Source organism: Monodon monoceros, unplaced genomic scaffold, assembly GCF_005190385.1.
Source record: "Monodon monoceros isolate NGI ecotype Baffin Bay Population unplaced genomic scaffold, NGI_Narwhal_1 Super_Scaffold_9, whole genome shotgun sequence".
In the NCBI taxonomy this organism is placed as follows: Eukaryota; Metazoa; Chordata; class Mammalia; order Artiodactyla; family Monodontidae; genus Monodon; species Monodon monoceros.
Window position 1 is genome coordinate 39,609,142 of NW_021703786.1, and position 13,269 is coordinate 39,622,410.

General features: G+C 48.9%; 1 protein-coding gene across 5 annotated transcripts in view; it reads left to right on the top strand.

The window, feature by feature from the left end:
* Positions 1-13,269, top strand: part of SPECC1 (sperm antigen with calponin homology and coiled-coil domains 1) — a 257,971-nt gene that overhangs the window by 110,433 nt on the left and 134,269 nt on the right. The window contains exon 1 of one of the 5 annotated variants that reach the window (XM_029211777.1): positions 8,640-8,781. The exons of the other annotated variants lie outside the window; for them this stretch is intronic. Within the exon in view, the coding sequence (XP_029067610.1) occupies positions 8,742-8,781 (40 nt within the window). The 5' untranslated portion in view covers positions 8,640-8,741. Of the gene's footprint in view, positions 1-8,639; positions 8,782-13,269 lie in introns of those variants that run through there. 5 annotated transcript variants of the gene reach the window in all.

Sequence of the window (13,269 nt, forward strand, 5' to 3'; positions counted from 1 at the left end):
GCAAACAATCAGTGGTTGCCGAGGTTTGGAGGAAGAAAGGTGGGGGGAAGACTAGGTGGATCACAGGGTACTTTTAAGGCAGTGAATCTATTCTGTGTGACACTCCAGTGATGGATACATGTCATTATACACTTGTCCAAACCCACAGAATGTATAACCAACGCAAAGAGTGAACTCCAATATAAACTGTGGACTCTAGTTAATAATAACGGATCTATAACATTGTAAATCAGCTATACGTCAATAAAAAAAATGAAAAAAACCACGGATCTATATTGGCTTATCAATTGTAACAAATGTACCCCACAGTGCAGGCTGTTAGTAAAGGGGGAAACAGGGGGGTGCGGAGGGGATATATGGGAACTTTCTATACTTGCCACTCATTTCTTTTATAAACCTGAAACCTCTTTAAAAAACAAAGGCTATTCCTTTAACAAAAATCATGATCCAAATAACTACCTCAGGCTTAACACCACAAAACAGGAATAACAGTCACCGGGGATCACCTGTCCATCAGCCATTTCCTTCTTCTTTGCTAATGAACTCCATGGAACACGATGCTGATAGAAGGTCACACTGTTCTTAGCTCCGGAATGAATCTTAATTACACGGTCGAAGCCAATCATGGTGATTCCATTTTCCTTGCTAGTGACTGAGGGAGGTCTGGTGGGAGAGTCCGGGAACGCTTTCTTGCCCTTAAGGGGACACACTGGAAGAATGCTCTCTTCTTCCGTGGGGCTTTGTCCTCCCTGCTTGCAGTCACCAGCACTACAGCGGCCATCTCCACCAAGACGGCGAAGGGAGGTGGCCAGGAGGGTAGATGAGAAAGACAGAGAGAACTGGTTCTCCCACGACATCACTGTGTCCCCAAGGTAAACCTCCTTTGAGTCACCTACCTTCTGTTGTGTTAATACAACATGGCACGCTTCCTCAGTGTTGAAGTCCAGCTGAGTCAGATATGATCTGACCAGGTAGCTCTCCTTTTTCTCCATAAGGGACTCAGGTTCAGAGAGATTCGCTATCTTGCCCAAGGACATAGAGATAAAAAGGAAGGAGCCAGAGTTCAATTCAGGCCTGTTGCCTGCGAAGCACTTGTTCTTTCTTTCTCTACCTCTCTGCCTTCAGGAGAAGCTGGCCCCGGAATCTTCAAAGAGAAGCGACTCTTTCGGGATTCAGAAAAGCAAATACTTTCTTGAAATAAGTAACTGTAAACTATGGGAGAAAATCTTGGAAAAACCCTTCCTGAATTAGAGAAAACACATTTTTTAAATCTCCAACAGGGCTTAACTTAAATATAAATAACATCGCTAGAGGGTAAAGGAAGGCAGATTGAGATAATGGTCATTGCCACCATAGACCCCGGTACAGTAAAAATGCCCATTGTCTGTCCTTGTCTCAGCCACTGACTCATTAGGTGACCTCGCCCAGACCACCCCCTGAGCCTACAAGAGCCTTATTATCTACCCAATCACCTTCCCTTGGAGCTTCGTATGAATAATAAAAACTCATCACTGGCCTTCAGATTCTGAAGCTCACATTATATGCGAAAGACAAGCCTAGGGGTGTAACGTGAGTTTTCCCCTAAGCTTCCAAGTCTAGGAGCACAAAGGGGGTCGTGTTTCCCTCAATGATTTCTGGAAGTCCCAGGAGCATGGGGCTTAGGCTGCTTTATTCAATCAATAATATTCAGCACCTGTGTTGTACATGACACTCTCCAAGTTTTCCATCTTCTAAAGGAGGGGGGAAACCTCAACTTTCCTAATAAGTCAAAGGCCAACGAGGTTCGCACAAAGAAAACCAAGAGAAACTTAAACGCTGAGAGAAAGAGTCAAAGAGAGGGTAACAGAAGAAGCCTAGTAACTGAATCAGAAGAAAACTTCCTCAGGCAAACAGCACATACATTGGTCTGAAAAACACTCCAACGACAAAAAGGTGGCAGGAAACGTCGAGGGCGCATCTGTAGGGACAGAAAGCAGATTTGTGGTTGCCTGGAGCTGGCGTGAAACAGGAATTGACTGGAATCAACAGAAGGCATCTTTTCGGTGTGACAGAAATGTTCTAAAGCTCCGTCGTGGTGGATGCTTGTAACTTGGTAAACTGACTAAAACTCTTTGGCTTGCACATCCTAAATGGGTGCATTTAGTGATATGTAAATTACACTTCGATAAAGCTGGGTTTTAAAATTTTTTTTTAATTTTTAATTTTTTAAAAGTTTTTTTTTTTTTTTTTTTTTGCCGTACGCGGGCCTCTCAATGTTGTGGCCTCTCCCGTTGCAGAGCACAGGCTCCGGACGCGCAGGCTCAGCGGCCATGGCTCACGGGCCCAGCCACTCCGCGGCATGTGGGATCTTCCCAGACCGGGGCACGAACCAGTGTCCCCTGCATCGGCAGGCGGACTCTCAACCACTGTGCCAGCAGGGAAGCCCTGGGGTTTTTTTAATAAGTAAAAGGAGATAAACGGATGAGCCTTCAAGACTCAATGAATTATTTCTGAACTAAAAAGAGCCCCGTCATTACTCTAAATCAATTAGCAAGACTGAAGCCTGGGGGTGCCTCAAGGCCAGGAATAAAGGCTAGAAAGATACTGGCTTTGAAGAAGATGAGATAAAGGGGAGAGAGAGGCCTCAGCCACGCTTGGGACTGGCTTGCTTCCTGAGGGTGCTGCCAGCAGGTCCAGCGCACAGTTCACTGGAAGCAGCAGAGAAGGAAGAGGCAGGAAAGAGCAGTACAGGGCAGGGCGCGGGGAGGTCTGAGCAGAAAGACAAACGCAGCGTATCTTTTTTTTTTTTTTTTTTTTTTTTTGGGATACGGGGGCCCCTCACTGTTGTGGACTCTCCCGCCGCGGAGCACAGGCTCCGGACGCGCAGGCTCAGCGGCCATGGCTCACGGGCCCAGCCGCTCCGCGGCATGTGGGATCTTCCCGGACCGGGGCACGAACCCATGTCCCCTGCATCGGCACGCGGACTCTCACCCACTGCGCCACCAGGGAAGCCCTGTTGCTCTTTTAAAACAAGCATCATAGCTGTCTTTGACGTCCCTAGAGCATTTTTGAGGTTATTTAGCACCGGTTCTGGTTCTGGAGCATGTCAGCTGTACCTCCACCTGTGGCTCCGGACAAACTGATTCCACTGGAAATTTTATCCTATTCCAACACTGGACGGTCAGCGTTTGTTTGCCCAGTTCGTATTATTGCCACAACTTGACTTCTCGCTGTCCGGCTTTCAAAGTTCTCTTTAAAAGATTTGTTTTCAGTGATGGCTGATACTTAAAATTGTGAGGTCATGCCCTCAGGAATAATTACTAGGAGTGTGTTAAATTTCTCTACCTCCTTTTAAAATGGTTTTATCAGGTTACCGCCATCAGCATCTAAAACTGTCACTGATGGATTATCACTGTCACTGGTGGTCCAGTGGTTAGGACTCGCTGCTCTCACTGCAGAGGGCCTGGGTTCGATCCCTGGTAGGGGAAATAAGATCCCACAAGCTGCGTGGCCAAATAAATAAAACTATCATTGATGAAGGTTATTTCAGGATGTGTTTTCCTTAAACAGTATTTAACATTGATTGGATCATGATGTTTTTGGAAAAAAAAATTTTTGGAGGCAATTGGGGAAATTTTAATATGAACTGTGTACCGTGTAATATTTTGAGAATATTATTTTTCGTAGGTGTGATCATGGTGTTGTAGGAGAGTTTAGGAGATCCTGCTGGAAGTATTTGGGGGGGAAGTGTTGTGATGTCATGTGGTTGGCAACATACTTTCAAATGAGTCAATGAGAAGGAAAATGGAGAGGGGTCGAGATAAAGGCCAAATGTGGTAGAATGTTTATGCGGTAAAATGTTTACAATTGGTAAATGTAAGTGATGGATATAGAAGGGGTTCATTGTCGTGTTCTGGGCACACTTTTCTGTGAATCTGAAAATGTTCACAGTGAAAAGTCGGACAATAAAAAAAGACTTTTTCCCCTTCAATATTATAAAACATTCATCCGTGTTTACTTCAAGACTTTTATATGTTCATATTTTACACTTAAATTTATACTGAATTGAACTTATTGTTGGCATAAAGAGGGATATATGGCTGTCACTTAATTTGAAGTGCTACTTTATGTTCAATTCTTTAATTTTTTAATAAATTTATTTATATATTTATTTTATTTATTTGGCTGCGTTTTGTCTTTGTTGCTGCGCACTGGCTTTCTGTAGTTGCGGCGAGCGGGGGCTACTCTTCGTTGCGGTGCGCAGGCTTCTCATTGCGGTGCCTTCTCTTGTTGCGGAGCACGGGCTGTAGGCGCGAGGGCTTCAGTAGTTGTGGCACGCAGGCTCAGTAGTTGTGGCTCGCGGGCTCTAGAGTGCAGGCTCAGTAGTTGTGGTGCAGGGGCTTAGTTGCTCCACGGTATGTGGGATCCTCCCCGACCAGGGCTCCAACCCGTGTCCCCTGTGTTGGCAGGCAGATTCTTAACCACTGAGCCACCAGGGAAGTCCTGTTCAATTCTTTTAAATCTGTTTTTTGGGGAATTTCCATTCTGTTGTAACCACACTGGTTTTCTGATGTAATTTTATGGCATGTGTTCATCTCTAATAAGGCAAATCTCTTCTCTTTTTCTTCTTCTTCCAGAGTTTCTTAGACTTTCTGATGCCTTTATTCCTCCAGGTGAATCTTGGAGTAAATACATCAAGTTCATGATTAATTTGAATTTTGTTAAAATTATAGATTAATTATTTGGGCAGACTTGATGTCTTTATAATATTTAGTCTTTTCATTTCAATAACATAGGATGTCTCCGGAGAGCAAAGAATCCTTCAGAAGTTCAAGTGACCATCCCAGAACTATTTTGTTTGTTTAAGTTAGCGTTGTATTATAGAGTAGGTAAATGTATTACAGAGTAGGTAAATATATTATTTACTTCAGTTTTATGAGATATGGATGCAAGCATGACTAAGACAGCATCACTGCCGCTCAAAGAGTTCACAGTCTTACAAAGAAGCATAGTTTAAATAATGTGGTTCTGTGGGAAAATACAAGCATTTACAAGGGACAGAAATACCATAAGGGAGTGAGTATGTATTTGATTCTGGCTGGGATGGGCAGGCTCCCAGGGGGAGTGATGCTTGCCCAGGAATTTAGAGGAAAGCATAGGCATTTGCCAGGTTGCCAGGCTACAGTGGGGTATCAAGTCAGAGGGAATATAGCAGATATGAAAGCGTAGGGACCTGAGACAGTAGGGCATGTTCAGGGCACCACAACTGGCTTCATGTCGCTGGGAGATAAACGGAGGGTGTATTTTTGAAAGATGAGGGTAGAGTAAGGGGTATGGGGGTGCAAGATGATACATCAAGAACTGGGGACTTTATGCTAAAGGTAGAAGGGAGCGGCAGGGAGCTTTTAAGCAGAGGTGTGATAAGGTCGCATTTGCCTCCTTGATGGGTGGAATGGGGGAGGGGTTTGGGCAGCCGCAAAACGGGAAGCATCGAGTGAGTTGGAAGCTAGTGCTAGTTTCTCCTTGTGTGAATTAACAGCCTGAATTAAACAAGTGCCAGCAAAGATAAGAGAGAGGCAAGATTAGAACAATGTTAAGAAGATGAAATACACACAGGACTCGATTTAAATATTTCTGACTGTAAAAGAGAGTCATAGTTGTACAGGATGTATCTCGGGTTGGTATCTTGTCAAGTTTTCCTGACGAGATACATGTTAATTGAATAACAGTTTATGGGATTAAGAAGATGACTCATGAGTTTCAAAACTCTCCAGATAAGTATGTAACTGTTCTGTAAGTCGAAGTGGTGTCACTGTGGCAGCGTTCACAAACTCAGCCTTTGTCGATTGATCCACATATTTTGGGAAGTCAAACATCTTTTCTGGGCTTATTCTTCACCATTTATTTATTTATTTATTTATGTTTGGGTGCGTTGGGTCTTCATTGCTGTGCGCAGGCTTTCTCTAGTTGCGGCAAGTGGGGGCTACTCTCCGTTGCGGTGCGCGGGCTTCTCATTGCAGTGGTTTCTCTTGTTGCGGAGCATGGGCTCTAGGTACGTGGCTTCAGTAGTTGTGGCTCGCAGGCTCTAGAGCGCAGGCTCAGTAGTTGTGGTGCACGGGCTTAGTTGCTCCGCGGCATGTGGGATCTTCCCGGACCAGGGCTCGAACTCGTGTCCTCTGCACTGGCAGGTGGATTCTTAACCACTGTGCCACCAGGGAAGTCCATTCTTCACCTTTTAAAAAGGGGGGTTGAGCTTGATCTCATATGCATTTCTGCTCTGAAGTCATCCCATGCAATTTATTTTCCTTCATACATCCGCTTCTATGTGCTCTGGGTTGTGCCAGGTTTTGTAGTTTATAGAAATAGAACTGTGGCTTTTGTCTTTGACAAACCAGTTTTGATGGAGAATAACTCACAGCACTCCTACTGAAAGGAAGTAACGTGTAAGAGCTGATGTGTTTACAGTACAGCTTATAAACTCACTCATGCATTCATTCCCTGCTCTCATGACGTTTGCACTCTACTGGAGAGACAGTAAACCAGTTAACGAGTAAACATACCGTCGACTAAATGGTGGAAAGTGTCACAAAGGTCCACAAACCAGGGAAGTGTATGTGTGGAGGGTCTGATTGACTATTTCACATGATGTGACAAGAGAAGCCCCTCTTAATCGAATGAATGAGAAGTGAGAGCCTCTCGGAAGTGAGAGTGAGTGAACCATATGGTCTGTGTAACGTAGGAATGTGGGGAAAAGCGTCCCGGGCAGAGGGAACAGCAAGTGCAAAGTCCCTTGGGTGGGAGCAACGTGGCTTACCTGGGAAGAGTGAGGAGGATACTGTAGCAAGACAGGTGTGTGTGTGTGGAGGGGGGGCGAGTCCACTGGTAGAGGGAGGGGAAGGGAATTCAGGGCCTTGAAGGCCATTGTTAGGGCTTGGCTTTTCTGCCGAGTGAGACAGAAAGCCATCAGAGCGTGTCAGTGGGGGTGTGATATGATCTGACCTGGGTTTTAGAAGCATCACTCTGTTACGTGAAGGTCAGGAGCAGAAGAAGGGAGAAGGTTAGGAGGCGGCTGCAGTGATCCTGGTGGGAGGTGACTGTGGGCTGCACCAGGTGTGGTAGCAGTGGAAGCGGTGAGAAGTGCTGAGGAGGTGGCATTTACCATATTGATCCTGATACCTTCCGTTTATGGAGATGGAGGAGACTACGTGAGACATCGATGGAGGAAAATCTAGAATTTGGTTTTGTTCCCATTAAACTGAAGATGCCTATTAGGACATCAAAGTGGAGGCGTCAAGAAGGTAGTTGGATAGATGAGTCTGGAGTTCAGAGGGCAGGATCAGGCGGAAGATATACAGGCGGGATCTAAAAGCCACAGCTTGGCTGTGATGGCCAAGTTAAAGGCAAAGAGTAAGTTGGATGGAGGTGACTGGGCATTAGGGCGCTGGGGGTCTAGAGGAGATGAGGAGAAACCAATGAAGGGGACAGAGAGGAGGACCGGGGAAGTGGCAGAAAACTATGAGAGTGTGGTGTCCCTGAAACCAAGGGAATAAACTGTTGTTGAGAGTGACCAGCGGTGACCTAAGATGTTGAATGAGAGCTGAGAATTGGCCAGTGTTGAAGTGATGCAGCACGTGGAACCCGCCGTCCTGCTCATAATTTTTTTTCCCCATTACATACTTTTCACTGCAAGATTTAGTGAGTTCTAAGCGTTTTCACATAAGGCAGTCACTTCTTTTATTTATTTATTTATTTTTGGCTGCGTTGGGTCTTCGTTGCTGCACTCAGGCTTTCTCTAGTTGCGGCCAGCGGGGGCTACTCTTCGTTGCGGTGCACCGGCTTCTCATTGCAATGGCTTCTCTTGTTGCAGAGCGCAGGCTCTAGGTGCACAGGCTTCAGTAGTTGTGGCTCGCTGGTTCTAGAGCACAGCCTCAGTAGTTGTGGCGCACAGGATTAGTTGCTCCGCAGCATGTGGGATCTTCCCGGTCCAGGGCTCGAACCCGTGTCCCCTGCATTGGCAGGCGGTTTCTTGACCACTGCGCCACGAGGGAAGTCCCCGATAAGGCAGTCATTTCTGAGGGCAGTTTGTCCTTGTGACTGGCATGCATATTTATTATTAGTGGCAGTATTCATCGTGGAGAATGTTGTTAAAGCGTCGTCTACACTGCCTCCGCCTCAAAACTTGCTTATTCGTCTACTCATTCATCCAAGAACTAAGTCCCAAAAAATACTTACGAAGCGCCTGTCTTATGGCAACCCAGATTTCCCGAAGGTCTGATTTCTCGCGCGCGGGACTGTGCCTTCCTTCCTCGTGACACCTGGCCTCAGCGTCCCCGCAGTGGGGTTTTTCCAGCCTGCAGGGTCCAGCCGCAGTTCTCAGCGTCCGCCCCTAGAGGCCGGAAGTCGGGCAGCGGGCGCGTCCCTCCCACGCCTGGGAGGGAAGCTTTGGAAGATCCAGAGAGATATGCAGATGAGGTGGGCGGGCGGTATGTAGATGAGGTGGGCGGGCCTCGTGGGGTGGGCAGCCCGAGTCGAGGTGGACGGCCTGCGTGGGGGGTGGTATGTAGATAAGGTGGGCGGGCGGTATGCAGATGAGCGGGCGCAGAGCGGCCGGCGGTCGCGGGGACTCGAGGCGCCGGCCCTTTCTTTGACTGGAGCGGACCCGCCGGACGTAGCCGCCTCGCCAGCCGGAGCCGGCGCGAGCTGCCGCGCGGTGGACACGCCGTCTGAGGCGGCCGGTCGGCCGCTGCCCGAGGCCGCAGAGCATGGGCAACCACTCGGGGCGACCCGAGGATCCCGAAGCAGGTCGGTGCGGCGGGCGGGGGGTCGCCGCACCCCCTCCCGGCCGGGCGCCCTTCCCCCACCACCCTGGGCCGGAGCCGCGCTGCCCGCGGGCGCCGAGGGGCGCGGACGGCGAAGTTCTCGGTCGTGAGTCCCGCCTCTGGAATGCGCGCCGGGGGTGGTGAACTCACCTGTGCCCGCGCCGCGACAGGGAAACGCCGCCGGCTCACCTGGCGCCCGGGGGCGGGGCGGGGACGGCCGAGGGGCCGGGGTCGCCCCCGTGGCCGCGTGGGCAGTTCGTGCGGACTTTGTGGGCACTGTCCGTGTGCGTGTCACACACTTTCCAGAGTCCTGTGGAAGGTGGCGGCCCATCAGCAGGTCTCTTAACTCATGCTCAGACCCGGGGCTGGATTGTGACTGTTTCTTACTCAAAATAGCCAGTGCTTATTCTGGGATTCCGGCGCTTCTCCGGCTTATCAAATTTTTATTTGCTCAGAGATTGGGCGAGCTGGGTGGAAGGCAGCTGGCCTCTGGTTTTCATCTCCTGTTGGTCATTCTGACCTCCTAAGCAGAGTTAGATGCTGCTGACCGCGGGGTCGCGTTTACAAACAAAACAGAACATTTCTGTACTGTCACACGCAAACGGGGTTTCCTTTAGCCCCCAAAAGTGTATCTTGGCCGGTTGGGGAGAGATGGTCCACCTGGGACTGGAGTCCTGGGCTGGCAGGTGACGGGGTCTGTGTTTGTGGGACAGTCAGAACTCGGAATACTTTTTCCAGCGGGTGATTTTTAAATTTGAATTTGGATGAGGAAATGGAAGCTCTGAGAGGTGCAGCGAATGGTCCAGGTGACTTATCCGTCGAATTAGAGGCAGGGCCGTTAATTAAGACCTGGATCTCAGCCTCGGGTCACTGCTCTTCACTCACCTTGGCAGGGAGGCCAAGCAGGGCCAGGCCACATCCTTGAGGCTGGGCGGAGGCGCGTGCCTCCCTGGCAGCTGTGGGACATTGGACTGGTATGACAACCGGCATGGAAAACTTTGCCACACAGGGAGACAGACCACGAAGAAAAACTCTAGAGATGGGGTTACTGCATTGATCACGTAGGGGTGACTTTCTAAACTACACAGCACTTATCCAAACTTCTTTGGGCAAAATAGCCAACATTTGCAAATTAGTGCAAATTTGCCTGTGTCATAAACAGCCCTGTGGTAAGCTATGAGGTGAAGGATATGTAACATTTTTTTTTTTTTTTTGGCGGTACGCGGGCCTCTCACTGTTGTGGCCTCTCCCGTTGCGGAGCACAGGCTCCGGACGCGCAGGCTCAGTGGCCATGGCTCACGGGCCCAGCCGCTCCGTGGCATGTGGGATGTGGGATCTTCCCGGACTGGGGCACGAACCCGTGTCCCCTGCATCGGCAGGCGGACTCTCAACCACTGCGCCACCAGGGAAGCCCCGGATATGTAACATTTTAAAAACACCTCTCAGTAGTACACACTTGCTCTGTGTATTATTTCTTTAGTGTCAAAACTGTGAAGAGACTGTGCCCTTTGTTAGAGTTTTTAAGAGTTATTTGGGTGCTTTTGTTCCGATTTCTAAGTGACCTTTTTATTTTTTTAATAAATGTATTTATTTATTTACTTTATTTTTGGCTGCGTTGGGTCTCCGTTGCTGCACGCTGGCTTTCTCTAGTTGCGGCGAGCGGGGGCTGCTCTTCGTTGCGGTGCGCGGACTTCTCATTGCGGTTGCTTCTCGTTGCGGAGCACGGGCTCTAGGCTCTCAGGCTTCAGTAGTTGCAGCACACAGGCTCAGTAGTTATGGCTTGTGGGCTCTAGAGCGCAGGCTCAGTAGTTGTGGTGCACGGGCTTAGTTGCTCTGCAGCATGTGGGATCTTCCGGGACCAGGGCTCGGATCCATGTCCCCTGCACTGGCAGGTGGACTCTTAACCACTGCGCCACCAGGGAACTCTGATGGATAGGAGATGAAAAGGACACTTTATGCCAGTGAGTTATTTTATTGCATTTTTCAGAGTGCAAATAATTTCAGAATGGGAACTCAGGCTGATTTGCTGCGAGTAAAGATACCCAGTTAGAAAGTCTTAGGAAAGATTGTAATGCTAGAATATTGTTGGCTGAAAGTGTGTGTATAACTTTAGGTGATCTCCGTGCTGTGATGAAATGCTATAGAATGCGCCAATGAGATCCCGGAAATGAGAGTTTAGTTAAAGATTAACGAATCCTCAATCCCCTTTGCCACCTCGCCCACACGGGAAGTGGCGGTGCCTCCCACTGGCAGGTGTGGTGCATTGGACTAGCATCAGAGCAAGTGCTGTGGTGGGTCATCAGAGCAGGGCCCAAGGGCGGGCGGTAGAAACAGGCAGATGAGGCAGAGCGACAAACGCCCAAGTATGATTTTCACACCCATCTTCTGTCGTGTCAGTTTTGTCCTCTGAGGCGCAGACCCTTAAACAGAATCAGGAATGAAGGAGGGTTTTCAGAGGGGAGACGGAAGGGGTGGGAAGCAGGACCGGGCCTGGAAAGCCTGTGGACCATGATGCAGACGCACCACCTAGGAATGGAAAAGGAGGGAGCAGCAGGTGTGAGCACAGAACCGCGCAGGTCCGACCAAGTCCTGGCCAGCTGCCCGGAGCCCCCAGCAGACCGCCCAGCAGAGGAGCCCCGGCTCGGGCGGTGATGGCCAGTCCTTAGTCCTCTTGCTGGAGGCTGCCTGGGAGGAATGTGCCTTAGGCCCAGAAGCCAGGCTGAGTCCCAGCGGCGCTGACAGCTGGAGTGTCAGCTAACCCCAGTCCTTGCAGCTGAACACCGAGGTCTTTGTGGAATGGAGATCCAAGTGGCGCACCTCCTGGCTGACTCCCTCGGATCCCTGACCTCGGTTACTCGCACAGGGAGGGGCTATGAGAGGGTAAATGAGGTAAAAGCCCCATCTCCAACCCCTACGCCACCCCAGCCCCCTCTGTGGGCAGGCCTGAGGCAGAAGGCGGTTCTCAGCTGCTGCTGCTTTTCTAGCCTTGGAATTGGCTGCTGTGACAGCAAGAGTCTCTTTTGTGGGGTCTGCGATCCTCTGAGATGAGTCACTTTTACTGTGGTGTTACAGGATGGACAGGAGAAATGAATCAAGCAGAAGGCATGAAAGTTTGCACGGATGAGGGCAGCTGGAATCAGAACGTGTTGATGACCACACCTCTTAACTTCCTAAAAGATCTCAGTTAACAGTCTTTCAGTTTCCAACCAGGTTGTTGGTGCCTGCAAGTCAGAGAGGGCTGCTGGGTGTAGTCGCGCAGGTTGCACACTGTTCAAAGGCAGCTGGGAATAAAGAAACGAGTGGGCCCAGGTGGGGTTGTATCACTCCAGAGGAAGGGGTGCCATTTTGCCATTTTATGTTCACACAAAGGTACCCAGTATGCTAAAGGAGGTGTTAGTTTCTACTTAGGGTTAGAAGCTTAGAAGGCTTTTCCCAGTCTCACAACTAGCTGATATCTGCTTAGTCTTTGCTTTAAATTTGCATGTATGTGTTTAAACAGTGGCTACCAGTGATAGGAAACAAAAGTAAAAGCTTCTACCCACACTCCCTCAGGTTCCACTCGGTACTGGTTATAGTTAATGCTAACTGTGGTTAAAGACGAATCCCAAAATAGCCCCTTAAGACAGTAAAAGATGATTTCTCGCTCACCCCCCAGTCTAGGGGGAGGTGGGGGCCGTCCAGGGAGTTGTAGGGCTCTTAGAGGCTCAGGCTGGGGAACATCGTCTTCAGGGTCTGGCTCCCTGGTTGTGCTGGCTCTGGTGGCGGTCAGGAGAGGGGAGAGGGCATGAGGGTCCTGCGGGGGCTGGTGGGGCCAGGCCTGGACGGGGTGCCCGTCATCCCTACCCGCATTCCACCGGCCAGGCTCGGGGCTGGAAGGCAGCTCACTCTCAACCACATCTGTGTCAATATTTTCTTACGAAATTTTAGTCAGAAAAATGGAAAGATATATATAGTTAACAGCCATAGACCCACCACGTAGAGTCTACAATTAACATTTTGTTACATTTGCTTTATCCTTCTATTCATCCTGCTATCCATCCGTCAGTCCCTCTTATTTTTTGATGCATTTCAAAGAAATGGTGGTTATCTCTGTAATTCTACATAATATGCTATACCTACGCTATTTCTTGACTTATTAGCTTTGAAGGCTGTCTACGAACGGTCACTGTGCAAGGTGAGGAATTCAGCACATTTTTACTGCTGTCTTCCTGTCCTCCCCCAGTCCTGCAAGTCATACTGAAATTTTCTAAATCTATTGTTAGTAAAGTGTTAACGGTGGTATACAGTTGTTGGTGTTTGGTTGTTCACCGTAAAATTCTTTTAACTTTATGAAATTTTCATTCAAAAAACAAAAATACTAAGGAGATCTTTTATTATTTACCGCTTGTATTTCTTGACGGTAACCAACTTTAAACAGTGTCCTTGGCTGGGTAAAGGAGGATATGCTGTCTCTAAAGTTCTTCTGCCTTTT